Here is a 26,581-nt window from a genome sequence, read left to right as displayed (position 1 = left end):
CTTAGAGATGACTGAAGCTCGTTGAATTTGAAATATGATTTGATGTGGACATATGGAATGTCACAAGCAAGATGGCTTGATTTGTGGATGTGTATTCTGTCCGAGGGATAAATTCTAGATGTTGATATGACTTATGGTTGAGTAGAGTCCCACGCCTTGTAACCTTTATGTGCTTGTAAGGATGGTGGTATTAGTCCCTTTTGTGATTCTCATTTGCAGTGCTTTGATGCCACCCATTTGAGAGTACTCCGGGTGATGCGGATGTTAGGAGATTACTCCAGTTGATGATTCTAATTCTCTGCTTGTTGCTTCAACGCTTGTGTGATTTGTTCTCTGTCAGTTGCTTTGACGCTGTGCGTGATTTGTTTCTCCGCCAATTAGCCACTGTGCATGATTCGACCATGTTTAGGGCAGAACCACTCATTCAATTTCATTTGACTATGACAACATGCATTGGGTTTGGCATGATTTGATTTGAATATGAAATTGTGGTGATTGATTGTGAATGATTTTTGTTGAAAAGCTTTGAGATAAGCAAATTATATGTAAATGAGATTTGAGGTTGTGCTAGGCAACTAAGGTGTGCCTATGAAGTCTAGTTTTATGGTAATGGCTTTAAGGGTAAGCTTTGAATTGATATGATTTGATGCGAGGACACGGAACTTGTAAATTGTGGATATGATACGCCACTGAGATGTAATCCGATAAGGTTTAATATGATGAGTTGTGCATATAGGATATTAGGATGATCCTCGCAGCTTTTGTATTGGAGATGTTTGAATATGAGTCTATTATGGCTAGATAGGCCTAGATATATAATTTATATGTGAAATATTATGTTATGATAGTGTCCCCTCACTAAGTATTAGATGACTTACCTCTGTATTGTACCATGTACAGATAAAAAAAGCTATGGGGTTATGTGGCAAGTGTCGATGATTAGATGGACACGTAATTGGCACCTTGTAAGTCTTCCTCCCATTGTGTCACTCCGTTAAGTTTGTGTGGCCTTTCGCCTTCCAATTTGGTTAGTTTGTAAAATATGTCAAGCACAAAGTACCATTTGAATTGTATAAAGTTGTTATGTGCAAACCCGATTTGATGGCCAATGTATGGCCTTTGAATACTTGTATGGATTGTGAGCCAGGGATAATATAATATATTTGAATTTTATTATGACTATTTACTTATTAAATTCCTTGACATATGTATTGCATGATTTTGGATTTTGAGACTTGCTTAGGTCTTGTGGGCTTGCCTGCTGGGCTCGTGCACTGGTCACGGACCCTTGGGTTGGGTCATGACACTGACGTAACCTTAGTGTGAAACCTTGACCTCCATAGACGGATAACTTGAGGTAGACACGAAAACATGGATTAGGGGTAATTTTGTCATTTTTCTTGGTGAGCTCCTAGAAGTAGGTTTTCTAATATTATTAAGGTCTAAGTAAGTAAAATAAGTAAATAAATAATATATACTAATAAAATAAATATAATAAAAATAATTTTCACAGTAAGGGCAAAATGGTAATTTTATCTCTCGAATATGAATTTTTAAGTTTTCGTCAACTTGAATACCTCTAATCTATTATAGACCTTTTCTCAATGTCAAAAGAGTAAAAAGTTTGTACCAAAAGAAAGAAGAAGGCAAAGTCAACTTATAATGGCATTTTCGTAAATATGTGAAACTTTTGTCAACCTTAGGTATAAATATCTCACTTTCCAGCACTTTCTCCATTCTTCCTCTCATTTCTTCTCTCCATTATAGATTTTTCATCTTCCGTGGAGGCCATCCTTGAAACCTCCATAACTTTCTCATATTAACTCCAAATTTCATTTTTGTTGTACACTTTTTCATAGGATTTTTCGTGCTCTTTTATGTTTTCACCTCAAAAACACTCAAAAAGTTTTCCTCTACACTTTCTCGCACTAGCTGAACATTTTTGAGAGAGAAACTCTTCAAAATAGCTTGAAAACTCTTAAAAGAATTTTCCACTCTTTAATCTTCACTAAGAAAATTCAACTACAAATCCACCAAGGTGAGTAATGAGTTAGGGCTGATTTTTAAGTTGTTAATGATGGCCAATAATTAGATTTGTGGGCTATTTTATTGTTGAAGGTTATATTGTAGTGGAAATGTGATTATTTATTTCTAGTGTGATTAGAATAGTGTAAACAAATGACTAGTTTAATAAAGGGCATTATGTTTGTGTGAGATGTCACTAAGGGAATTCATTAAGTTTGGGATTATGAACTTTCGGATGACATAGTTGCTAGAAAATAGAAGTAATAAATAAAGTGTTATGAAATTGTTGGAGTTAGAGTTAGGTTGACTAGTCAAATGGTAATTGAAAAAACTAGTTAGGAAAAACTAGTAAAGTTTGATTTAGGAAACAGCCTTTGGATTTATATTCATGCAAATTGGGTTGGTTGTGATGCTATTATGTGTGATAGATTCCAACGAGACCCCACATCTCCACTTGGAGCATTAGTTGAAGTTGAAGCCGATCAAAAAGGAAAAATCAATAAAGACAAGTGAGTGAACTTGCATTTAAAATGTTTTGGGATAAATGCATATGCATTTGAATGAATCACTTGGAAAATGTTATTTGTCTTTTCTTTAAAATATGCATGGAAACAAGCCTTTGATGAAATGTCCTTACGTTGTGAAATGTGTAATGTGATGAATTCATGTGTTTTCTATATTATGTTGATATGTATGTTATGCCTTGGAAGGTAATATTGTATGATAACTACAACCGTGCGTGTGCGGTGTAAGAGTACACATGACGGTAGTGATGTGGCGTGGAAGTGCACATGATAATTTTGCCGTGTGCAGTGTGGGAGTGCACATGATGACATTTGCTATGTACGGTGTGGGCGTGCACATGAGTTGGATTGAGCCAGTAGTTGTATGCGCGAAACCATGTTGATTATTTTGGGGGTGAGCAAAATGTCTTTGATGTATGTTTGAAATTATCTATGGATATATATATATATATATATATATATATATATATATANGTATATATATATATATATATATATATATATATATATATATATATATAAACACATAAATTCTTGTATACATGTTTACACATACTATTGAAAGGTTAAGGAAATGTTATATGATTGCATTGAATGTTGGAGGTATTGCAAACAAATTGATTTTTGCCACAACGAGAAACTTTTTGTCTTGGGAGTCAGTATTCTCGCCGCAACCAAATTGATTTTCGTCGTAGCGAGAAACTTTCTGTCTTGGGAGTCACTGTTCTCGCCGCAGCCAAATTGATTTTCGCTGCAGTGAGAAACTTTCTGCCTTGGGAATCATTATTCTCATCGCAGCCAAATTTGATTCTCGCCGCAACGAGAAACTCTCTGTCTTGTTTGGAGATTTACTGTAATTCTCACTCTTTAACTTTATTGTTGATCATGGATCCTTCAACACTAAGGGATTAAATAATCAAGGGTTGAATTGAGGGGTTTTAACAAGAAATTTAGCTAAATTTCATTGTTTTTTTTTATAAGTGCATTCGTATTTCCAAAAACTATCCATACCGTTTGCTTGTTCCTTTCCTATATTCACACACTGGGTTTATACTCACTCTTTTCAACTTCATATTTTCATATTCGGAGGCAGTTCGGACCTAGATTGAGGTGTCCACTTATATTCGCCTTTTGGTTGGTATCATGGCATTAAGTAGTAGTACTTGTACCCAAAGTCACTCCGCTAGTAGTCAAGGGTCTTTTGCTTGTGTACATGTATACTAGATGTGAATTGTTAAGAATTAATTTGCAAACAAAATATGTATATTTTGATTGATGATGCCATCGTGAGTTGGCAATGGATGACATTATTTTGGGAGAACATAAATATATGTATTTAGTTGCCATGACATATTACTGAAGTACTCATAGTTGAGAATTACGAATAGTGGCTTTAGAAATGATAATGTATGATTGATAGAATAATGAACAGGATCACATAAAGAGGCTTGCTTGGGCTTAGTGGGCTGTGCCTATTGGGCCCATACGTCGATTTTGGCTTAGGATTTGGACTGTGATACTTAGAAATAGGCTTTGTGCCTAGAAAGTATTCTTTATTGATTCATTGTATGATTATATATATACCCTTTTTAATTTATGAAAAAATTATCTAATAAGTTATGATTATTTAAATCATAATATATGATATTATCTAACAATAACATTAAGAGCATGTTTGGTCTAGTTTTTTTTTTTTAGCTTAAAAGCTAGTATGAAGCTTTTATGAAAAATAATAATTTTTAGAATTACGTTAAAACTATTTGGTAAGATGTTTGGTAAAATAAATTATATAAGTGTCAAATAATGATTTTGTATTGGAGAAGAATGATTTGTAAAGAGGGAGAAAAGAGGGAGATTGATTAAGAGAGAGAGGTATTTTCTGAAAAGCTAGTGTATTTTTAAAAAAAGAGAAGAAAAAGCTCATTTTTGGAGCTTTTTCTTTAAACTTTTCTTTTTTTTTTTTTTAATTTGGTTCTTTAAAAACAATTGTTTTTTTTAAAGAGCTTTCTCAAAAATTTTGTTTGGCCTAGCTTCTATTTTTAAGAGATAAATAACCTGAAAAAAGGCAAGGCCCAACAGGCACTAAATATTTTAATTTTATAATACATTAAATAATCTATTACCTATCCATAACTATATACTAAAGGAAGCTCAAAAGGGCTTCTGGTTTGACACTTGGCAGGTCTCTTAACTCGACACTTAACTTTTTATATGTGAGACAATGCCATGTTGAGCTTCTAGATTCTTCTCCCCTTTCATTACAAGAAAACAAACTTTTTCTTAAGGAAAAAATTCTGTTGGAAATTTCCAATGGAGTTCTAACGAAATTCCAACATAAATTTATTTTGACTTTTTCTAATGGATTTCCAACGAAAAATTTCCATTTGAAATTTTTTTTGTTCAAAAAAAATTTACTCCCATCGAACTTTATGATGGATTTCCGTTGTAATTTACCAACAGAAAATTATCCATTCATAATCTATCTAAGAGTTTAAGGCGCCAAAAAAATTTAGAGCCCACTAATTATTTCAACAAAATTTTTCATAGAAAAAAGCTATTACCAACAGAATATTCTATTGGAGAATTCCTTCGTTATTATTATTTTAAATTTTTTTATATAAAATATATTAAGATTTTTTAAAAATTTTCTTAATCTTTTATAGGAAATATATTAATAAAATTATATATATATATATATATATATATATACTGAGTATTTNACAAAATAATATTAGTTTTGTTTACAATTTAATAATATTAAATATATTATATTATACATTAATGTCTAATATATTATGAAAATATAAAAATATATATTGTTAATATAATATATTAAAGTACTATTATTATTAACAATTATTTACTTATTAATAAAATTTAAAATATTTAAATTTTTGTTGATATAAGAACTTGAACTTGTGTTTTGATTAAAAATAAATTAAGCTTTAGCCAAGTCTAGCAAACATTGAAACTAATTTTAAAGTTTACCAACTTAATCTAAAAACCAAACCCATATGACTCAAATTCTAATCCTTAATCCATAGCCCATGTGCGTGGCTCATCACTTTACCAAATTTTCCCTACTTTGTTGGCCCTGCTCGTGCTATTACTAGATGGCTGAAGCTTCCTTTGCCATGTTGTGCTGAAGGTTCCCTGCTTTACTCCCCAAACTTTGCATGTCCTCTGCCTTCCTATCTACAGCTTTGGAGCTTAAGGCTTTTGTTCTTTCACATGTTTTGCAATTGTCTAGTTTCCCTGACCTTTGGGTTTGAAGTAAAGCATTTCCTTTTTATTGGGTTGCACTGTCAATAAGCCTTCGATATGGCTACTATGCAGATTGCCGTATGGTGCTTGGACCAAGCTCTCAATTGATGAAGGCTAGTTCTTTATTTGTAGATTAGGTTGAAGCTAGAGATGATAATGGGATAGGGGCTCTTCTTTATGGCTTCTCCGAGAAGCCAGAATCAAGTAGGGAAACCAATTGGAGCGCTTCAAATATTTTGATTGTTGGATCATATGGTCGCAAGGTAACATAAAATTCTTTGAATTTGAGTTGGTACAGTTTCCATCAGCTTCTATAATAATGCTTTCTAAATTTTTATCAATTAAGGTTTGAGATTATGTAGATATTTTTTATATGATTGAAAATTAAATTTTAGGGATACTATTTAATTTTGTGAAATTGGTTGAGTCCAACCGTGTGCTGTCCATCAAATATTTCGCCGTTCTTGACTTGAGTGTACTCCATTAGCATCTATTTTAGTCATTTCATATTGTTGAAACCCACTCATATAGATATATATTTTTTAATCGTTGGAGTTCTTTGTAGGTAATATCTGATTGCACCATAATCAACATAATGAAATCCTTGAGGCAATTGCAAACATTGCCTTTGTGATACTGTCTTGGTGATATATCCATATCAAGCTTCTACTTGTCTCTGCCAAATCTGAGGAAATTGAGGCTTGAAAGGGTAACTCCTTGGATGACTAATAATGATTTGGTTTTTCTCACTCAGAACTTTGCAAACTTGGTTGGGCTTGCATTTTTAGGATGCAAACTTCTTAATTCAGGTAATGAGTTATTATTTCTATAGCACAAATTCTTTACGTGTAATGTGTAGACATTTTCTTTCTCTTTTCTTATTTCATGAGCTAGATTTTCAATATCCAGAAAATAACTAGTTGTTAATGTGATCTTTATTAATGGTTTCCCTTTTGCTGTTGCATCATACATGGTTCTCAATACTGTGTTTGTATGTGATTCAAAACTTCATGTTAATTTTAACATATGTAAATACCTTTTGGATGTAGTAATGAAGGCAGTCACCAATGTTATCCATGTTATTTTTTGTTTCTTCAGATGCTCGATGCATCATCTCTAGTGAATGGCCAGGCTTGATATCTATTCATCTTAAGGTTTGTTATGATCTGTACTCTAGAATTTGGACAATATTTCTAGGTTCTTTTGTTTTCTTCTAGAGGACTCTATCAAGGTTTGATAAACTTAATACATAAGTGTAAATGTGTTGTGCTATATTGACAAGTCAATTTTGAACAAGCTCTGTTGTAAGTACATAGATATAAAAATAGATTTAATATGTGGAACTTTAGCTTGGGCTTCTGTTGCAGGCTGAATGCTTAAACGGGCTGCCTGATAATTTTACATTTTTATGATAGTTTGCTGGTACTTGATCATAAAAGACCAATGGCCCTTTTCCAAATGTTCAACCCAGCTTAGTCAAGCCTGAAGATTGTTTATTTGATGAAACTTTTAATAGTATAGGAAGTTATTTTAATGAAATTATCGAGTTTAAAGACTACTGAGTTGAAATAGTATATGGTGAATATGTGTGGAAAACAGCAATGCTGTAGGAATTACTGGGAAGTGTGGTCAAAATTTTTTCTATAATTCTGAGAGCTCTTTTTGCTGTAGTTTATCATTAAGCAATAACAAAAAGGTTATTTTAGTGTGGGTTGGAGTTGACATGAATGCAGTTATGGCATTTGGAGTTAAAATTTTCAAGCCAGTATGATTATTTTGTCAAGTGACAAATCCATAGCTTTCTTGTTATTTTAAAGATAGAAAATGATACTCTTGTGCCAGTTATAAGCTCTTTTCTGGGTGCCAATTCATGGCTTCCTTTTGTTCTCTTTATCTCTTTCCTTAAAAATGAATTATCTAGTTAAATGCATAATCATTCTGCAAGATGTAGTATATGTTATGACTTGATCTTTTTGTCACATAGGACTGTAAAGAAGTGACCAGAAGTAGTGTTTGTTCTCTTTTCAACTGCACTGCACTTGAAGATCTCTTGCTGCGGCATAATGTGAGTATTTATCACTACTCATTCTGTAATAGTTTCCATGCACACGTCTTTTTCTTTGGTATTATAATGAGATTGTTATATTTGTTATATATTTTGCTATGCAACAATTTTCTTTTATCTTGTACAATTACTTCTTTCGAGCAAGGAGTCACGCCTATAATAACAAGGATCATAAAAAATCATTTCCACGATCCATGGCTGACATGGAAGAAAGTCCCTAATGACGTAAAGGACTTAATGTTTAAAAAATATCAGGTATTATATTTGTCATTCAATTAAAGTATAACTTTTTGTTTTTAATTAATTTGTATCAATTTTTTTATTTACTTTATTATTTTGATGTAGGAAAAATGTGTTTGGCCTACAAATCAAGATGTTTTGGTTCGACGGATATGGGATAAAATTTGTTCCAATGAGTTAAGAAACATGCTTTTAGAAGAGAAGAACAAAGCAACAACGAATGCCAAAACAGGTGACATTAGGGACTGCGAAGGCATACCAAGGGAATGAATCACAAATGAAATCTGGGATGCCCTTATCGAAACGATATGAGGTACAGAAGAATGCTAAAACAAATCGAGAAAAGCAAGGCAAAATGGTTTATGATGATTTAGTTTTATGTTCATATTTATTTGACATTTTAAATATTGTGTGTTTATGACGATTTTAATGGTATGAACTTGACTTTAAATTTTAGTTTTTAATACGTGTTTTTTCTTATAAATTTTGAATGTGAATTTTGGATGTCAATTGATAATTAGTCATCATTGATAAATTTTGGAGATTTTGGCTAGTAATTTTCATTGGAAAGGCATCACCGGCGAAAGATTTCGTTGGAAATTTTCGACGAAATTTTATTGGAAAAACATTTCCAATGGAAATTTTGTTGGAAATGCTTTTCCAACAAAATTTCGTGATAAATTTTCAAATTTCATGGGAAATTTTTGATAGAATATTCCCTTGGAAAAACAGTTCTAACAAAATTCCGTTGAAAATTTTTGACGGAATTCTATTGGAATTACTTTTCAAACGGAACATTCGTGGAAATTTTCCATTAAAAATTTCCAACGAAATTTCTTCGGAATTGTTTTTTCAGCAAAATATTCCATTGAAATTTTAATCTTTTTCAACAAAATTGATGCAATATAGTGTTTGGAATTATTTACTTTTTTCGACGAAATTATGTATTTTTTCACCAGATTTTTGACGATGCTTTTACGGATGGAATTTTTAACAAAATTTTCTGTTGAAAATCTGTTGGATAAAAGTATTTCTAACATAATTTTAACTTTTTCCAATGAAAAATTCCATCAGAAACAGATTGATTTATGGTAGTGTTTCATTGTCCGCCTCTCCCTTTGACTGCCACTCTCTTCTTTTCTTTTCTTCATCCTCCTTTTTTTAAAAAAATTTTTTTGTTCCTTTCTTTTGTTTTTTTTTGTTCGTTTTTGTTAGTGTTATCCATTATTTGAGTTTCTTTTTCTTTTTTCTATTATCAAATGAATACATGCCCTTAATTGGATTGATCCCACTCTAATGGTGGCTTTTGTCGTGTTTCTTTATAAGGCATGATAGCAGTTTGATCTCGCTGTCGTTGTTTTCTGTTTGGGCATGATTTGTTGCATGTTCTTATTGGATTTTTTTATCGAACCTTTACTGATGGAGCTAGCCACAGATTCCCAGAAAATATGCCCTTTCTGTGGTCAGAAGGGTGATACCATATTTTCCAAATCCATGTAGGGAACAGAACAAAATGTTCTCGACTCAGATGATGATGGTCTATATGATAAGGGGCTACAAAATGAAAATGAATGATAAAAGATCAAGATTCAACCATGCAGAGAAACCTTGCGCAAATGACTCATCATTTACCAATATTTCAGAGGTAAGTTAATAGGAACTAGCAGCATTTAATGTAGATGTGCATATGTGAGGCAAGGATGAAATAATGGTTCAACCCTGGCACTTTCAAGAATCAATTCAACAGACTCAGGAAATTGTTTTTGCCAATGGTGTCACGTGTCCTGTGTTTGCTAGAAATCTTGAGGGCACTAAAATAGAATTTAAGAAGGCTGTTTCTGCTAGTGATGGATTAAACCATACAGATCATGATATGGTGTCTGGTGATGATGTATTGGCCGATAAAGTTGCTGGTATTGAAAATGTTTATGGAAACACATCCTCGACCATATCAAATGTTGAGAAGGTTAATGCATTTCTGGCTCATTTGGGTATTGACTCATCCATGGACTTGTTTCTCGATATTTCTGATGTCGATTCAGATACTATTTCGGACTAGGAACTAAGGTGAGAAGAATGATAATACTTGTACTATTTCTCTGTTAAAGTGAGAATTCCATGTTAGAAAATATTAATGGTGTGATCTTGTGTTTGCCTTGTTCTGATTATTCTGGCTTGCAATCTTCCTGCAATTGCACTCATGAGTAAACTGAAAGGAAGGCAAGAAGGAGAAGAGCAGATGTTTCCTTTCTTTCTTTTGTTTTAAGTTAACATTAGGTTTAGGAGAATGGACATTATCAATCACGGGGCTTGAGAAGGATTTGTAGTCGGAGGGGATAACTGGTACGTTTGGATTGACACAGGAGCAGAATTGATATCAAGAAAAAGTTTGTTCTTGCCAAAAAGGAAAAATAATACAATTGATTCCTGTTGAGCTAGCGATGTGTGACCTTTGCAAGAAAGGATGGCAATGATTGAGCCACGAAAACAATTATTAACCCTCCATTGGAGTAATGGTTGTTGGGGTGACAAAAGAAGGCGGTGCCATGGGGAGGGTTTGAAACATGAACAAAGCCATTTGAGAATTAACACAGGGTGTTGCATCGTGAAGGGGTGGTGGGTGAAGTAGTTTTCACTTTGAAATTTTTCTTTTTCACTCTCTAAACAAATGGGAGATATTCCTCTCTGCAACAATTTAGTTGCACAACCATCTTCATTATTGGCATGCTCTCTGTGAATTTGTTGTACAGGTACTTGTAGGCGATCGCCCACAACAAGGGTCCAGCTTAAATTGCTTGGGTTGGTTAGACTCGGAGGCTTTGCACTCCTCCCTTTTTATGTATGCTGTTACTGTGTAACTCAAAACATTTTTGAGTCTAAGGGTCTATTTTGTTTTCAAGTAAATTATTTTTCAAAAACAATTTTTCCAGTCTTAATTGTTTGGAAGGGAGAATATATTTTCCCTATAAATCATTTTACAGATCTACAAGAAAATACTCGATGTATACCAAGTCTTAAGTTCATTTTTAAATTGACCTTATAATCTACGCTATGTTGTTTTAAAAATGGTTACTATTTATTGCTCTTTGTTTATTTATAATTTTTATATATAAATTCATATGTAACCTTGTATTCCAAAAACATAAGCATCCACCATAACAGTTAAAACTTGGGAGAATCCATCTTAAAATGAGTATAGTAAGATTCGTATAATAAAAAAATTTATTTTTATTGTATAACTCAAAAGCTTTTATATACTAAAAATGCATTAAGTAATGTGACTTCAATTGTAGTCTACTTGAATGACAATTAAATTCATGTCAGCTTCGATTTTACATTTTACATAAACTAGCATTTGTTATATTTTCCGTGTGTTGTACATAAATATATATGTATATATATATATATATTAAATAATAATATTACATATAAATATTTTAAAAACATAATGTTAATTTATAGTATAAGAAATTAAAATTTTGTAATATTATTTTATAAATTATTCAATAATATTAAAATTAACAATGTAAAAATAGTTCAGAATTTATATACTACAACAGTTAAATAAAAATTTAATTAATTTAATTAATAAAATTTTAATTTACCTTGAATTACTCGAAAGAAAATTTCAAAATTAAAAATTGTACCAAAAATTGATCTCCTATAATAATTTAAAAATATATAAAAAGTTACTTCTTAATTGCAATTTGAAAATATAATGGATGATGTTGGGAAATAATCTATATAAATCAGTGCTTCACAAATCTTATATAAATTATAAATAGATAAATAATATAATCTGTTAATTCATGACTTGGTTTTAAAATATTTGACGGTGCAAGTGAGAATTCTGAAGTTTGAAAATGAAAGGCAACAACAAATAACTAAAAGGAAAAGGTTCAATAAACATCAGCCATTTTCATCTTGAAAATTCCACAACAATATCTCTCCACCACTACTAGTTTTGCATCACCGTCTCCATTACCCCATCTTATAGCAATGCTTTTCTCCCGATTGAAAATTCTCTCATCCTATAGCAATGCTTTCCCCTCAATTGAAAATTCTCGCAACATGGCGTAGGCTGGTGCATGTACCCATGCAACAATTCCACATATATCTCCAATGCTGCAACATCTACTCATTTGTAAAACTCAAAGTCAGTATCAGGCTTCTTCACGTTCGTCCTGTAACCCTTCTCAAAGTCCTTGGGAAGTATGACATATCGGTTCTTCCGAACTGCATGCATTCCAGCTTCTTGACAGATTGCTGCAATCTGTAGACAGACATCCAGTTACAACCAGTATGAGTTAAACAGGCTTGCCAAATAATGAGTCAAAAAGGTTTATGACCTAAACTAGAGAGATAAATAGAAAGGTACTCTAGAATGCCACAACTAACCTCCGCAGCACTAATTTTATCAGGCCGAGAAACATAATCCTCCAAGTCCACCTCATCACTTAGATTCATTTTAGCAGTGCAGACCTGTGAAATGGAAACATCACCTTAAACACAGCCAATAAGATAAAACAAAACATTTCCTTATCACAATATAACTAGGACAGATAGAAATGTACAAAAGAAAAATATGCAACAGCGAAAGACAATCATGAATCACAGAGAAATGTACTAAAGACAATAATGCCATAGGCATTGACAAACATAGCCCTACTTGCCTGGAAAACAAGCCTCTTCTGCCTTCTGTCGGGCAAAGGAAATTCAATCTTTCGGTCAAGCCTTCCTGGACGAAGAAGTGCAGGGTCCAAAGTGTCTGCTCGATTGGTTGCCATTATGACCTTAACATTCACCGTCTGATCGAATCCATCCATCTAGAAAGTTGATTGCAAAGCAATAGTTTAGAAAAAAGAAAGGGAGAAAAAGGTTAACTAAATTTAAATATCAACTTCCTCAGATATTTTGCAGGATAACATTCTATGCACCATCCTTTGACATGTCAACAAATTCCTCAAGAGATAAATACCTGATTCAGAAGTTCCATGAGTATTCGCTGAACTTCTCTATCAGCTCCAGTTTGAGCATCAAACCTAGCAGTAGCAATGGCATCTACCTCATCAATAAAGATAATAGCTGGAGCATTCTCTTTAGCAAGACGAAAGACATCACGAACCATCCGTGGGCCCTAAAACAAAACATCGGTCAATATCTTGTTATATAACAAAAGAAGATAAAGAGAGCAACCAATAATTGACAAAATCAGTAATAAAGAATATAAAGTTTCACTGCAGGCAACTAAGTCTTAATTAATTAGTGAATGATGAATTTAATAGTAACATTTAGAAGACAAATGACTACTAGATCCCTACCTCACCCAAATACTTTTGAACAAATTCAGATCCAACAACTCTAATGAAGGCTGCGGTTGTATGGTTAGCAACAGCCTTTGCAAGCATGGTTTTTCCAGTGCCAGGGGGACCATAGAGTAAAACACCACGAGGAGGGTCTATCCCAATCTGTTTGTAGAGCTCATGATGAGTCAATGGTAACTCCACTGCCTCACGAATTTCCTGCTTTTGAATGTCACATCCTCCAATATCCTAAACAACCAAAAACATAGCACATTAGTAATTTTTATTCCAAGAAAAAAATATACAGGAACTCAAAGAGTGTCCCCCTAATGTACTATAGCAGAAGACTGACTTAAGGCATCAAATATGATTTAAGGTTCAAATATGTCCTTGTTGTCTATAAAGGTTCCAAGTTGATAGTTGAAAAACGAACTTAAATTTAAGACCAACATTTCTTTATCAGTAGAAAAAAAAGTACTGAAAGGAATCAAAACAATGCAACATTTCAACAAAATTCAACAGAGACAAGGCAACTAAAATACAAAAGAGTAAATCTTTTTCTATTAACAATCACACAAGACAAATGATGCCAACATCCCCCCACAATATATTGGAGGAAACATATAGCATTTCCCATACCATAGTTTTATTAGTTGATTTACAAGATTACATACACACACAGACAACTGCAAATGCAAGAAACTCCAAATATCATATGTCTTGTTATAAATGAAATAAACCTCTCAAGCAAGAAATCCTATCCTTCAACTCATCCTACATGTAAAGTATCATTGTTTGATATAAAACCACTAATAAAGACACAAGTTCATTGCAGAGCCCATCAGTTCTATAGAACATGATCTTTCGGGAGTCCTAACAGATTAATTATTCCGGAACATCTAACACAACTAATAATCACAGGCCAACTAGGGAAGTATTAAAGCCTATTTTAGTTATTATGCTCACAATCATACCCTCCTTTACATCAAGTAATAGAGTATGGGGGATAAGGCAATATGTTGCCTACTGATAATCAATAAGGCATATAGAAACAAAAGTGAAAGCCATTCGATTTCCTATGAAACATATGGAATTTACTTCATTTATATACCAGCTCAAGGCCTAGCCTATGTTTTCCTGGCTAAAATCCAATATGTCAATTCAAAGAAGCTCATAGAACATAAAAGATAGTCTAATACATACAAAGCCTCGGTATTAAAAATCAAATATATAAAAATAAAAGTGGAAAACAGACTCAAACCATATTAAATTCTTTTCCTTTGGGCATTAATGCTGCAAGCAAATAAACCACTAAATAAAAATTAACAAATCAATTTCTGAAGTTCGATGGCAGTAATAAATGTATCTCAATTTTCAGCACAACTAACCCTTTTTCAATCATTCCCCTTAGCTAATAATTAACCCAAAATCTCATATTTTCCAGACTGGTATATATAGGAAGCCAAAAAAACCCTAATCTGTAAATGCATATATATCAATTAATAAATTCTTCCACTTAATAATGGAAGCAACCACAAAACGAAAGGAACGAACCTGGCACTGAAAACAATCACTAAGACCCATGTTTTAAACTTTCCCCTTATCCAACAATTAACCCAAAGTCCACTAACTCTAAAAAGAAAGGAAGCAAACCCTAATCCCTAACCTGTCGTCGCAAATTGCAAAATCCTAAATGCAAATCAATCAATATAGAACTCAACTTCAAAATAGAAGAAATAAAAAGAAAAGAAAAGAAACAAACATTGTAAGTAACATCGGGCTTCTCGGACTGGCTAAGCAAAGAAATGCTGGAATCGGCCTCGGGAGGCAACACGTCGACCAGAGCATTGGAGTGACGGTGAAGAGCCACCGAAGCCGAGGGCTTTAGCAGCTCTCTGTTGATGGTGCTCAATATCCTCACATAATAATTGGAGCCCGTGGTGGACCCCACGATTCCGTTGTTTTGATCCACCATTTCCATGAACTGCCCTATGACCAGCGGCACCGACTGAATCCGCTTGACTTCCTCCTGGGCCCGCAACAGCTCTCTCTTGAGATTCTTCTGCTCGTCCTTCACGTACTCTTCTTGGATGTCTATGAACTCCAGCTGCCTCTGGAGGGATTTCAGCCTGCTATACAGATCGTCCTCCTCGGTACCCGTGGGATCCACCACCAGGGCCTGCCCAAGGTCGGATCTTGTGCTGGGGAACGGCGGCTCCGCCGAGGGTTTAGGTTCCACTACCATCGCTGAGGCTGCCATGCTTTCTTCGACTCGGAGTTTGGATTGAAGAACAAGAAAAGGAGAAAACAAAATGTACAATTCAAGCCGAAGGGCGTCCTTCGGTTTTTATAGGGTGAATTCTTGAGTAAGGCTAACTTTACTCTAACTCTAAGATCAATTAAAATAATTTATAAAAAAATAATAAAAACCTATTTAACAGCTTAAAATAATAAAAAATATAAGAATATTATTACTTTTAATATTAACATTATATCTAATTAATTTAATTCAATTAAAATTATTATTATTACTTGCTACATTAAATCTTACACGTTACATCAATATTTTGACAATACATGTTACACCTTTATAATTTTTTACATTAAGTCTTATTATTTTATGTCAAGATTTTTTAGCTACTAATTTTCATAATAATTATTTTTATCTTTATTATTATTCATTCATAAATAAAAACTTGGAAGTCATAAAAAACTTTAAATTTGAGAATAAAAATTTAAATATTTAATTTATCAAAAAATTATATTTATTTAATATAATTCACTTGTTATGTTAAATCTCACACATTTTGAGTCAATATTTTAGTAATACTTGTTCCACATTTATAATTTTTTACATTAATTTTTACGACTTTATGTGAAGATTTTTCAATTATTAATTTTCACTATAATTCTTTTTATCAAAATATTGACATAAAGCATAAACGTTGATACAAAGCAATAAGAATTAACATAAAAAAATTATAAAAGTAGAATAAGGATTGTGAGATTTAACGTAAATGTGTGAGATTTAACATAACAAGTCAATTATATCAAATAAACATAATTTTTAGAGAAATTAAACATTTAAATTTTTATTCTCGAGTTTAAAGTATTTTATTGTTTACAAATTTTAATCTATAAATGAATAATAGTAAAGATAAAAAGAATTATGGTGAAAATTAATAGTTGAAAAGCCATGACATAAAATCGTAAGAATTAACGTAAAACATTATAAAAGTGGAACGAGTATTGTCAAAATATTGACATAAATGTATGAGATTTAGTATAACAAGTTAGTTATGTCAAATAAACGTAACTTTCGGGAATATTAAACACTTAAATTTTTACTCTCGAGTTTAAAGTGTTTTATGTCTTACAATTTTTAATCTATGCATGAATAATAGTAAGGATAAAAATAATTATAATGAAAATTAGTAATTTAAAACTTTTGATGTAAAGTTGTAAGAATTAATGTAAAAAATTATAAAAGTGAAATCAGAATTGTAAAAATATTGATGTAAATATATGAGATTTAATATAACAAGTTAATTAAATTAAAATAAATTTAATTTTTGTGAAAATTTAACATTTAAATATTTATTATTGAGCTAAAAGTATTTAACATTTTATAAGTTTTAATTTATAAATGAATAATAATAAAAATAAAAATAATTATAGCTAAAATATTGATATATTAAACTAAAAGTTTATTATAATATTTATTTAAAAATTTCTTAATAGTTAATATTTTTTACTCAAGAATATAATTGTAAATGATTAATTTTCATAAAAATTCTGTTATTTTCTTTGTTAGTTTTTTGCTTTAATTTATTTTTTTGGTTAATTCTTTTCTTTTAATTATCATTTTTATTTTTATTTATTTTTGGTTATTTAAGTCTTTTCTTAACCTGGTTATCAGGTAAATAGGTTGCAATTTTTTTTTATTAATCAATAGTTGAAAATAAACCCTTTAAATCTAATAGTTCTTACTCGTAGCCTTACATTAAAGTCAACCTTATTGTAGAATTTCCCTTTTTATAGTCACCAATACTAGTAGTACCTTCAAGGTCTATAAATGTCATTAGCACCCAACTGCATAGTTAACCTGATCAAACCTCTCTGCCTTAACGCAATATGCTAGAAACAAGCCTCAGGGCCTTATGCGCCCAAGAGTTGAGAACAAAAGAGCCTGGCACAACCTTAGGGATAGGCCCTAGGCCTAGAAAGTATTCTTTATTGATTCATTATATATATCCCTTTTTAATTTATGAAAAAATTGAATAAGTAGAAGATAAACAAATCTTTAAAAATATATTATTTAAATCATAACATTTGATATTATCTAATAATAACATAAAATATTTTAATTTTATAATACATTAAATAATCTATTATTTATATATAAAAAGAATGTATAAAATTCTCTCACGTTTGGCCACATTTTTGTTCTCTTTGAGTGGCACATTTTGGCCCTTTTTATCTGCCATGTGGACTATATGAAGTCTTGATAGAAATTGCCTCTAGAGAGAGTTTTCTTTGGCCAAATTCCTAACTGAGTGCCACTGTCTTTTCTTCTTGTGTAGGGTAGCACAGGCAGCCCATTCTTTTCTTCTTTTTGTGCAAACACCCATTCTAGAAATTTCTTTTTTCACTTCTTTTTGTACTTTTGTTTTTTTTTATACATTCAATTTTCTCTTTTTTTCCCTTTTGTTTTCTTTCTCTATTTTATCCATCCTTTTTTTCTCTTTTCTCTCTTTACTACCATGAGCAGTAAGGTAGCGGTGGACGTGGAGGTGAGGGGCCAAGGGCTTCAATCTCTTTACATAATCTTCCTTTTTGCTTTTTTAAACTTCATTTTTCTGTTCAATGTTGGCAACATTGTGAAAGACCAACAAAACCTAATTATCTCTCACAAATCTCACTCTCAATCACAATCCCAATTCCGATCTTAACTTCTACATGTACGGTTTCAATATTTTCTCTTGATTCCATGAATCGGTTGTTATATTTGAGGCTTTTGAAGGAATGGGTCATTGTCTTTTTACAAGGAATTCAAGGGTAAATTGCCTCTATAATTTCTTTTAAACGTTTGTAGATAGTTGATGAAGAACTTTGGAGTACTTTTTTAGCCATGGTTTATGTCCATATGTCAAGCGTACGAGCATATGTAATGGTAAAATCTAAAATATCTTAATTGTTATCTCACTCTTGTAATCTCTCTTACATAGTTATTATTGTCTCACGACCCAAATCTGGGAGTCCATGACAGGCACGCACTAGCTTGGTAGGTAACCCTGTGAGACTCAAGGAAGCCTTTATAGTTAAGTCCTGATAACCACATATATCATAATCATAAGGTCTCATGGCCAACATCATCTCATATAAACTTAAATCTTTTAGCATTCAACATTAGCCCCTTGACTTATAATAACATTCAAGACTTAAACATAACATACACATAGCCATGCATTGGCTAATTCACTAAGTCATTAAACATCTCATTACATATCATAAGGCAACTTCATACCGACATATTTCCTTTATGACATATTTTATATACATAGCATAAGCATACATAACTATGACTAAGACTATGATGCAGTGGAATATTCATTAGCGGAAAAGCCTATTAGCTATCAAAATCGCATGTCTGTCTAAATGACAACACTAGCCATCAATCCTTTTTATCTATTTATCTATACAATACAACTGAAATGGGTAAGTCACACTGGTACTTAGTGAGTGGGAGCATAAAACAACTGTAAATGTGCAGGGATAATTGCTACACATATCCTTTAATCATGCATGCATATCATATATCTCATGCGAATGGGGGTAAGTCGACATCACTTGTCAATCATGGTTTGTAATAATTGTGGCAGCCATACTACGCTGCATATCCCTAACTATTAACATACTAAGGTGGTATAATGGTTGTCACCTTACTCATTTGATATCATTATCAACACAACCTCTTAACAGTTTAATTTATAGTATGAACCGGCCCACCATATGACTGTCTACATATGTAGCTTAGCATACAAACCTTAAAGCACTCACCTCGATGCTAAATCATAACTCCTCAAGCATGCAGCATATCATAATCACAATCAATTACATATGGCTCTTACCTTAAACCTTTGCATTAATCATCATACCATGACATCATATAACATAATTCACATTTCAAAACCTAAAGCATGCCACTACGTAGTTATCACATCATATCATATCATAGAGTGATCCTTCCCTGGACATCAGTAAATCATGCACGGTGGCCAATTGATAGAGAATCAGATCATGCTTGGGCAAAGCCACTGGTGGAGAAGCAGATCATGCATGTGTCGAAGTAATGGGTGGAGAATCAGAATCATCAAATGAAATAATCTCCCAAAGTCGACATCATTTAGAGTAATCTCAACAAATGGCATTAAAGCATTGCAGGCGAGAATCACAAGCGGGATTAGTGCCATCGTCCTTACTTGCCACCATCCCTACAAGCACACAAATAGTTACAAGGGGACAAAAATCCACTCAACCACAAATCAGATCAACGTTCGAAATTCATTCCTCGGACGAAAACACAAATCCACAAATAAGGCCATTATGCCTTTATCATTCATAATTTCCTTATCAAACCTTAATTCACATTTATTGAGCTTCAATCGTCTTAAGCTCAATTAGATTTTAAAAGCCTCTAAGTCTCCAAGGTATCATTTTGTCACAACCCAAAACTCAGGTCATGATCGGCGCATGGGCTCAATGGGCATAGCCCACTAAGCCAAAGCAAGCCTCTTTATATAATCAAGTTCACATTTCATCAATCATACATCACCATTTCTAAACCACAATTCTCAACTATAAGTATTTCTGTAATATAACATAGTAACCAAATATTTATATTTGTAATATCCCAAAGTATTGTCATTCATTGTCATCTCATAATGGAATCATTAATCAGAATATATATATATCATTTGCAAAATGATCTTAGCATTTCACATCTAATGTACATATGCACATGTAAAAGACTCTTGATGTCCAGCAGAGTGACTTTGGATGGGGGATACGGCTATTGAATGCCATGATACCTACCCAGGGTGAACACCAATGGACCCTTCAATCTATGTCCCAACTACCTCCGGATCTAAAAACATGAAGTTAAAAAGAGTGAGTATAAATCCAGTGAGTGAACATATGAAGGGAACAAGAATACGATACGGAGAGTTTTCAAAAACATGATGCACCTGTTTTAAAACAATGCAATTTGTATATCATAAACCACTCATGTCATGTTGATGGTTAACTCGATTTAAAACATTTAGGAAGTTCAACTTTCAACATTCAATGCAATCACATAATATTTTCTCTAACATTTTTATGGTATGTGTAAACATGTATACAACCACCGGTCATCAACTCATGTGCACTCCCACACTGCACATAACTGGAATCATCATCCTTCGGTCATCAGCTCATGTGCACTCCCACACCGCACATAGCTGGAATCATCACCCACCAGTCATCAGCTCATGTGCACTCTCACACCGCACATAGCTGGAATCACCTGTCATCACCGGCATGTGCCATCCCACACCACATATGCGCGGTTACAATTAACAACATTACATTTCAATGCATGGCACATGTAACAACATGTAACAAGAATCTTTGCATAACAATACATCACATGCCACAAATCAATTGGCAATTCAACATAATATTTCAAATACGTAATTCATCACATTATACGTATCGCATAATATAGGAACACATGAGTTAATCAAATTGCACAATTTCACAACGTAAAAACATTTCATCAAGGGCTTGTTCCCAAGCACATTTTTAAAGCAAAGACAAATAAAGTTTTTAAATGATTCATTCAAACACATGTGCATTTATTTCAAAACATTTTTTTAAATGCAAGTTCACTCACCTTGGTAATGCCACCTTACAAAATTGACACCAATAAGACTTTACTTCAAGTTAAGTCTTGAAGTGCCATTAAAATCTATATTTTCCAATAATCAATAATAGCCTCAAATACATCATAAATTTGAACTTAATAATTCTAATAAGTATACGCTTGTTAAACTACATTCTAGCTTAATTTTTAACCTAGAATTCTAGTCTAATTCTCAAACCCATCATATCAACTATTCCAATTTAAAGGTTCTTTACCTTAGTGAGCTTGGAGGCATAAAGATCAACAAAAACCTAATATTCCTAGGAAAAAGAATTTGAAGAAATTACGAAATAAAATATGAAAATATAACCCATAAATTCATAAATTCCAAGAATTGAAAATATATACCTTTTAGCCTTAAAAATGGATATTTGAAGTGAAAATTCAAGTGTTAGTGATGGTGGAATAGAAATAAAAAAATAAAGGAAAGAAAGTGAGATTTTTCCTTCTCTCTCCTAAGGTTTAGTTATGCTGGAAAATGGAGTTAGAAGTTGTAGGTTTGGTGCCTAAGAAGTTAGGAGAACGAAGGAGTAAGAAAAGAAAGGAAAGGAAAAGAAAATGAAGAAAATTTGATTTTTCATGGTGAAGTGAAAATGGCGCTGGAAGCATGAAGAAGAAGAAGAAGCTGCTAAAAGTGAGGAGAAAGTGCTGGAACTTTAGATATTTATCTCTAAAGTTAGTCAAAGTTTCCCTTAATTTACAAAAATGCCCTTTCTTGTTCTTCTAGTGCAGTGCTTTCAATTTAACAAGGATTTTGACTACTTTTTTATTAGAATTGGGCAAAGTGGTTAACATCAAAGTTGTAGCCCTGCTTCTTAGCCTTCTAATGGTCTAAAAAATCATGTCATTTTGACTTCTGTAGTGGGAGATATACTTGAAAACCAAAACATATGCAAATACAGCAACAGTCCATTATGCACCTTTTTTCACCAATTGAAATTAATTTTTGATCCTACTCCTATAAAAACATGAAATAAATATAAATAACATAAAACTAACATTATTAACTTAAAATAAACATTTAAACATAAATTAGACTAAACTAATAAAATAAATAAAAATACATAAATTCGATCCTAAATCTAGTCCAACTTAGACTAATGAGGTATTTAATGTCCCATTAAATATGTGAATTTAATGTACTCATCAATCTACCTCTAGTTACGCATCTATGGAGGTCGAGGTTTCACACATTCAATCAAATCATCTCACATATCATTCACCTAGGCTAACCTATTCCTAGGGTTTCATCATAGCCTCTAAATATCCTAGTATAGGCACACACAGCATAGACCACCCATGTGGCTCACATCACAACGTAATAACACACAATTCACATATATCGTTCTCTAGCCTAGGTTCATTTGCCTAGGCGTACATATTTCATTCTAATACTAGTGCAACACATCTTTCATGTGTCATGCATTACATGCATATTAAGCTAGACCCACTCATTGTGATAATAGAGGACGCTCCCTACCAAGCTTCGATCCTTAACCTCCAATCATCGTCTAGCTTGCCAATGAGTTGATTTAACTCCGTTTCCCCCTTCAAACACATTAGAACCTCGAAAGGTTAATTATTCTTAGCTTTCAAAAAATGTCAGCTTTTCATGCAATTAACTAAATCTTAGCAACCCAACTATTTAAGCTCAAAGCTTTCATTAATGAGGTAAACCCATACCTTATGAGTTAGATTGCACGATTCTTAGCTCCCAAATTCCTTAATCCAAGCCAAAGAGGGAAAAGTACCAAATTTGAAAAGAAGTTAGATTCGAAGTTATTAATCAATTAAATTGGAAAATAATACATAAAAATGTTAAATTTTACCTCCAGAATGGTTTCTCAAGCTCCAAATAGCTTCAAATCACTTCAAAAATCCATTTGGGGCTTTTGACTTTTGGGTTTCTAGAGAGAGAAAGGGAGAAAAAGAGCTAAGAGAAAAAGTTGGTGAAATAGCCCATAATCCCTTTTTTATTTTTGCCTTTCCTCTTTGATGTATCGATACATTTTGGCAATGTATCGATACATTTACTCTAATTTCGAATGAATTGTATCGATACATTTCCCCTAGGTGCTCTCTACTTCAAATGTATCGATACATTTAAACAATGTATCGATACATGTTCGTCTTTGGCCAAATCTATCGATACATTCTCAAATGTATCGATAAAATATTTTTTCCAAGGCCTTTGTTGTTCATCTTGCCAAGAATGTATCGATACATTGGAGTATGTATCTATACTTTCACCCCTATAAGTAGTTCCAAGCTTTTAAAACTTTCAAAAATTCAGGTTTAACACCCCAAAATAATTCTCGGTTGATATTACACCTCAAATCATTCACTTAAATTAACCACATATGTAATACCCTATACTTTGATATGGTGACAAATAAAGTTTATCGGATGTGAATTGAGGCCAATTATAATGTTTAAACGTGATGGAAGATGAAAGGAGTAGTTTAGGATAAAATGATCTGCACGCGAGAAAATAATAATAAAATAATAATATTTTATCGGACGAGAATTTATGAGATAAAAGGGTGATTTGGCAGTCAATTAAGGCATAATAATGTATTTTGGGTACCAAGGAGACGAGAAAATTTTTAGAATAAAATGATATTTTATTAATAAAATAATATTAAAATATTAATATTTAACCAGATGTCGAAATCAGTCATGAAGAAGGATCATATGGTTAATCCAAGTGGGGGAGAAGAAATACAAGCAAATTTTTGGAGAATGAGCAACAAAAGTAAAATACGTGTGTTTTGCTAAGTCAAGCTAATGCGGATAAGTAAATATTTAAATATTATGATAATACCGCGTTGAAGTGCAATTTTGATATTTTGGTGGTACACGTATAGAGAAAGGAAGATAGATGAAAATTGAAATTTTTGGACGCATCAAAGGGATCGAATTTAAAATATAAAAGTTGAAGGATTATGTAGAGAAATTAAATGGAAGAGATAAAACAAACAAATAGTAAAAATAATAATACAAGTATGTATATATAAAAAAAATAAAATAAAATAACTAAAGGAAGACCAACATGGGTAGCCGCCTATGTGGTCAATAAAAAGAGTAAAAAAAAAACTCTTTATTTTATTTGATGGAAGGGGGCTGGCCATGTGGAACAAAGTGGAGAAGAAAGAAAGATGTGAGGGGCTGGCCAAGTTGGAAAATAATTGGAGAGTAAAATATATATAAATAAGTGAATAAGTAAAGTGAAAAAGACAAAGAAGAAAGAGAGAAGTCAATTAGTGGAAGAGAAGAAAAAAAGAAGAAGAAGAAGGCATGGGCATAGAAGAGCAAAAAGAGAAAAAAGAAACAAGAAGAAGGCCGAAAGGTGAGAAAGAAAAGGAAGGTGAAAAAAGCTGAGTTGAGGGGGGCAGTTTTGTTGCCATTTAGGGAGGAAAGGAGAGCTATTTTTGTATCAATTTAAGGGTGAGAGAAGCAACTTTAGCTGCTGATTTTGAAGGCTAAAAAGTGCAGTTTTTGTTGCTAATTTTGAAGGCTAAAAAGTACAATTTTGCTGCTGATTTTGAAGGCTGAAAGGTGCGATTTTGGTTGCTAATCTTTGTAGCTTTGGCTGCTGATTTTTGGAGGGAGAGTAGAGCTGCTTAGTTGCTGATTTTTGAGGAAAAATAGAGCAGCTTGGCTGCTGATTTTGAGGCTGATATGGGCAGCTTTCGCTGCTGGAAATTTTAGTTGGTAGAAGTAAAAAGTTGTTACCGACGGTGAGAGGGAGAGAGAGAGGAAAAAATTATGGACAGCTTGTGCATGTGAGAAAAGAAAAAGAAAGATAAGCAAGGTATAGCTGAACGTTGAAAGAAAGAAAGAAGAGAAAAGAAAAGAAAGAAAAGAAAAGAAAAAGAAAAAGAAAGAGTGGGCATGGCCCAATAAGAAAAAAAAAAGGGCATGACCCAATAGAAAGAAGTTGGGGAGAGACCATAAAAAGGGCTTAATAGCCATAAAGGAGGAAAAGCCCAAGAGAGAATAAAGGTGGAAAAAATTGGACTTGGACTAACCTAGTCCAAATAGGTAAAAAAAATTTTCTTTGCTTTTATTTGGCCTATTATGAAGTTGTATTATTTTAAGCTAGCCATTTGTTTAACTAAATTTTTGGTTATTAGTGATATGAATTAAATTTAAATTACTTTAATACAATATTTAAAAATTTTATTAGGAGGTGTCATAGGACTAAAGTAAAGAAGGAAATGTGAAATTTACGAATAGTGCTCAAATGAAGTTAAGAAATTTTAAATGATTCGTTGTGAAGAATTGTTGATGTCGAAGGAATTTATATGCATAATTTGGTTGAGAGTGTTAAGTTGAATGGAAAATATTGGAAGAAATTAGGAGAAATAATGTGGACTTATGATAGAATGAAAGAGAGAAGTGGAATTGATGCACTAAGTGTATTGGGTTTAAATTGTTGCTAGGAAAGTTGTTGTAAAAGCATGTCGAACAAAGTATGTGATTGGCAATTAGGAATAATTATACACGCATACGAATCAATAGCGACGTAGTAATCCTACTATTGTGAGTTGAGTAACCTTATCATCTTCTTAATTATCTAAAATATGTTTTTATTCGATTTTGTGAATTTTATGAAAAATGAGTTTAAATGATTAATTTTTAGGTTTTATAAACAAAATGTGTTTAAATAAAATGATTTTATAAATAGTCTTGAAATTGAATGAAGGCTTTGAAAATAGAGTAATTGGAGACCATTTGATATATACTGAATTTATGGTTCAACTTGAATGGCTTATGTAAAACCCGACCCTATAAATACATGTCATGACATACATGCACTGAGTAGCATGTTATTATGCTAGGAAAGCACCTAAGAAAAGATAAAACCCGGTATCGTACCTAACGGTACACTTGAGTTGATTTAACCTCGAACTAGTTCAAATAGAAATTGTAGGATGAAATTTAATATTTTATAGTCCAGGAATGACTAAAAAAATGATTGTTCGGAGTTCGAGGGTTCATTTGGGGTAAAATTAGAAATTTTGATGTTCAAGGGCAAAATCGTCATTTTGCCACCTAAGATAATAATTTGATCATGGAGTGAAATTTTTGATCAAGATTAACTATTTGGAGTATAATTTAATGATAGGAAGTGAAAAAGTTTAATTCTGGTGATTTTTGAAGTGTAGGGGCAAAATCGTAATTTTGCCAC

The 26,581-nt window shown here is 32.4% G+C and overlaps 2 protein-coding genes across 4 annotated transcripts; one reads left to right on the top strand and one right to left on the bottom strand.

The window, feature by feature from the left end:
- Positions 5,584 to 8,582, top strand: LOC18586784 (BTB/POZ domain-containing protein FBL11). 3 transcript variants are annotated; one of them, XM_018128665.1, is made up of 6 exons: positions 5,592 to 5,697; positions 5,886 to 6,076; positions 6,379 to 6,622; positions 6,912 to 6,967; positions 7,798 to 7,878; positions 8,224 to 8,582. In XM_018128665.1, the coding sequence occupies exons 3-6, from the start codon at positions 6,535 to 6,537 to the stop codon at positions 8,386 to 8,388; spliced, it is 390 nt and encodes a 129-aa protein (XP_017984154.1). In that variant the 5' UTR covers positions 5,592 to 5,697; positions 5,886 to 6,076; positions 6,379 to 6,534; the 3' UTR covers positions 8,389 to 8,582. The 3 variants fall into 3 exon arrangements, 1 of the variants encoding a protein (XP_017984154.1); XR_001929663.1 differs by having other exon boundaries at positions 5,584 to 6,076; positions 6,863 to 6,967; XR_001929664.1 differs by lacking the exon at positions 6,912 to 6,967 and having other exon boundaries at positions 5,586 to 6,076.
- Positions 11,975 to 15,771, bottom strand: LOC18586783 (26S protease regulatory subunit 6B homolog). Its single transcript, XM_007010337.2, has 6 exons — positions 15,184 to 15,771; positions 13,440 to 13,670; positions 13,097 to 13,255; positions 12,792 to 12,944; positions 12,517 to 12,600; positions 11,975 to 12,391 (listed from the first exon to the last, which is right to left on the bottom strand). Exons 1-6 carry the CDS (start codon positions 15,679 to 15,681, stop codon positions 12,257 to 12,259), a joined length of 1,260 nt encoding a protein of 419 aa, XP_007010399.1. The 5' UTR covers positions 15,682 to 15,771; the 3' UTR covers positions 11,975 to 12,256.

The sequence above is a fragment of the Theobroma cacao genome, chromosome 10 (genome assembly GCF_000208745.1).
Source record: "Theobroma cacao cultivar B97-61/B2 chromosome 10, Criollo_cocoa_genome_V2, whole genome shotgun sequence".
Lineage (NCBI taxonomy): Eukaryota > Viridiplantae > Streptophyta > Magnoliopsida > Malvales > Malvaceae > Theobroma > Theobroma cacao.
This window is presented reverse-complemented; position numbering and strand designations above follow the sequence as displayed.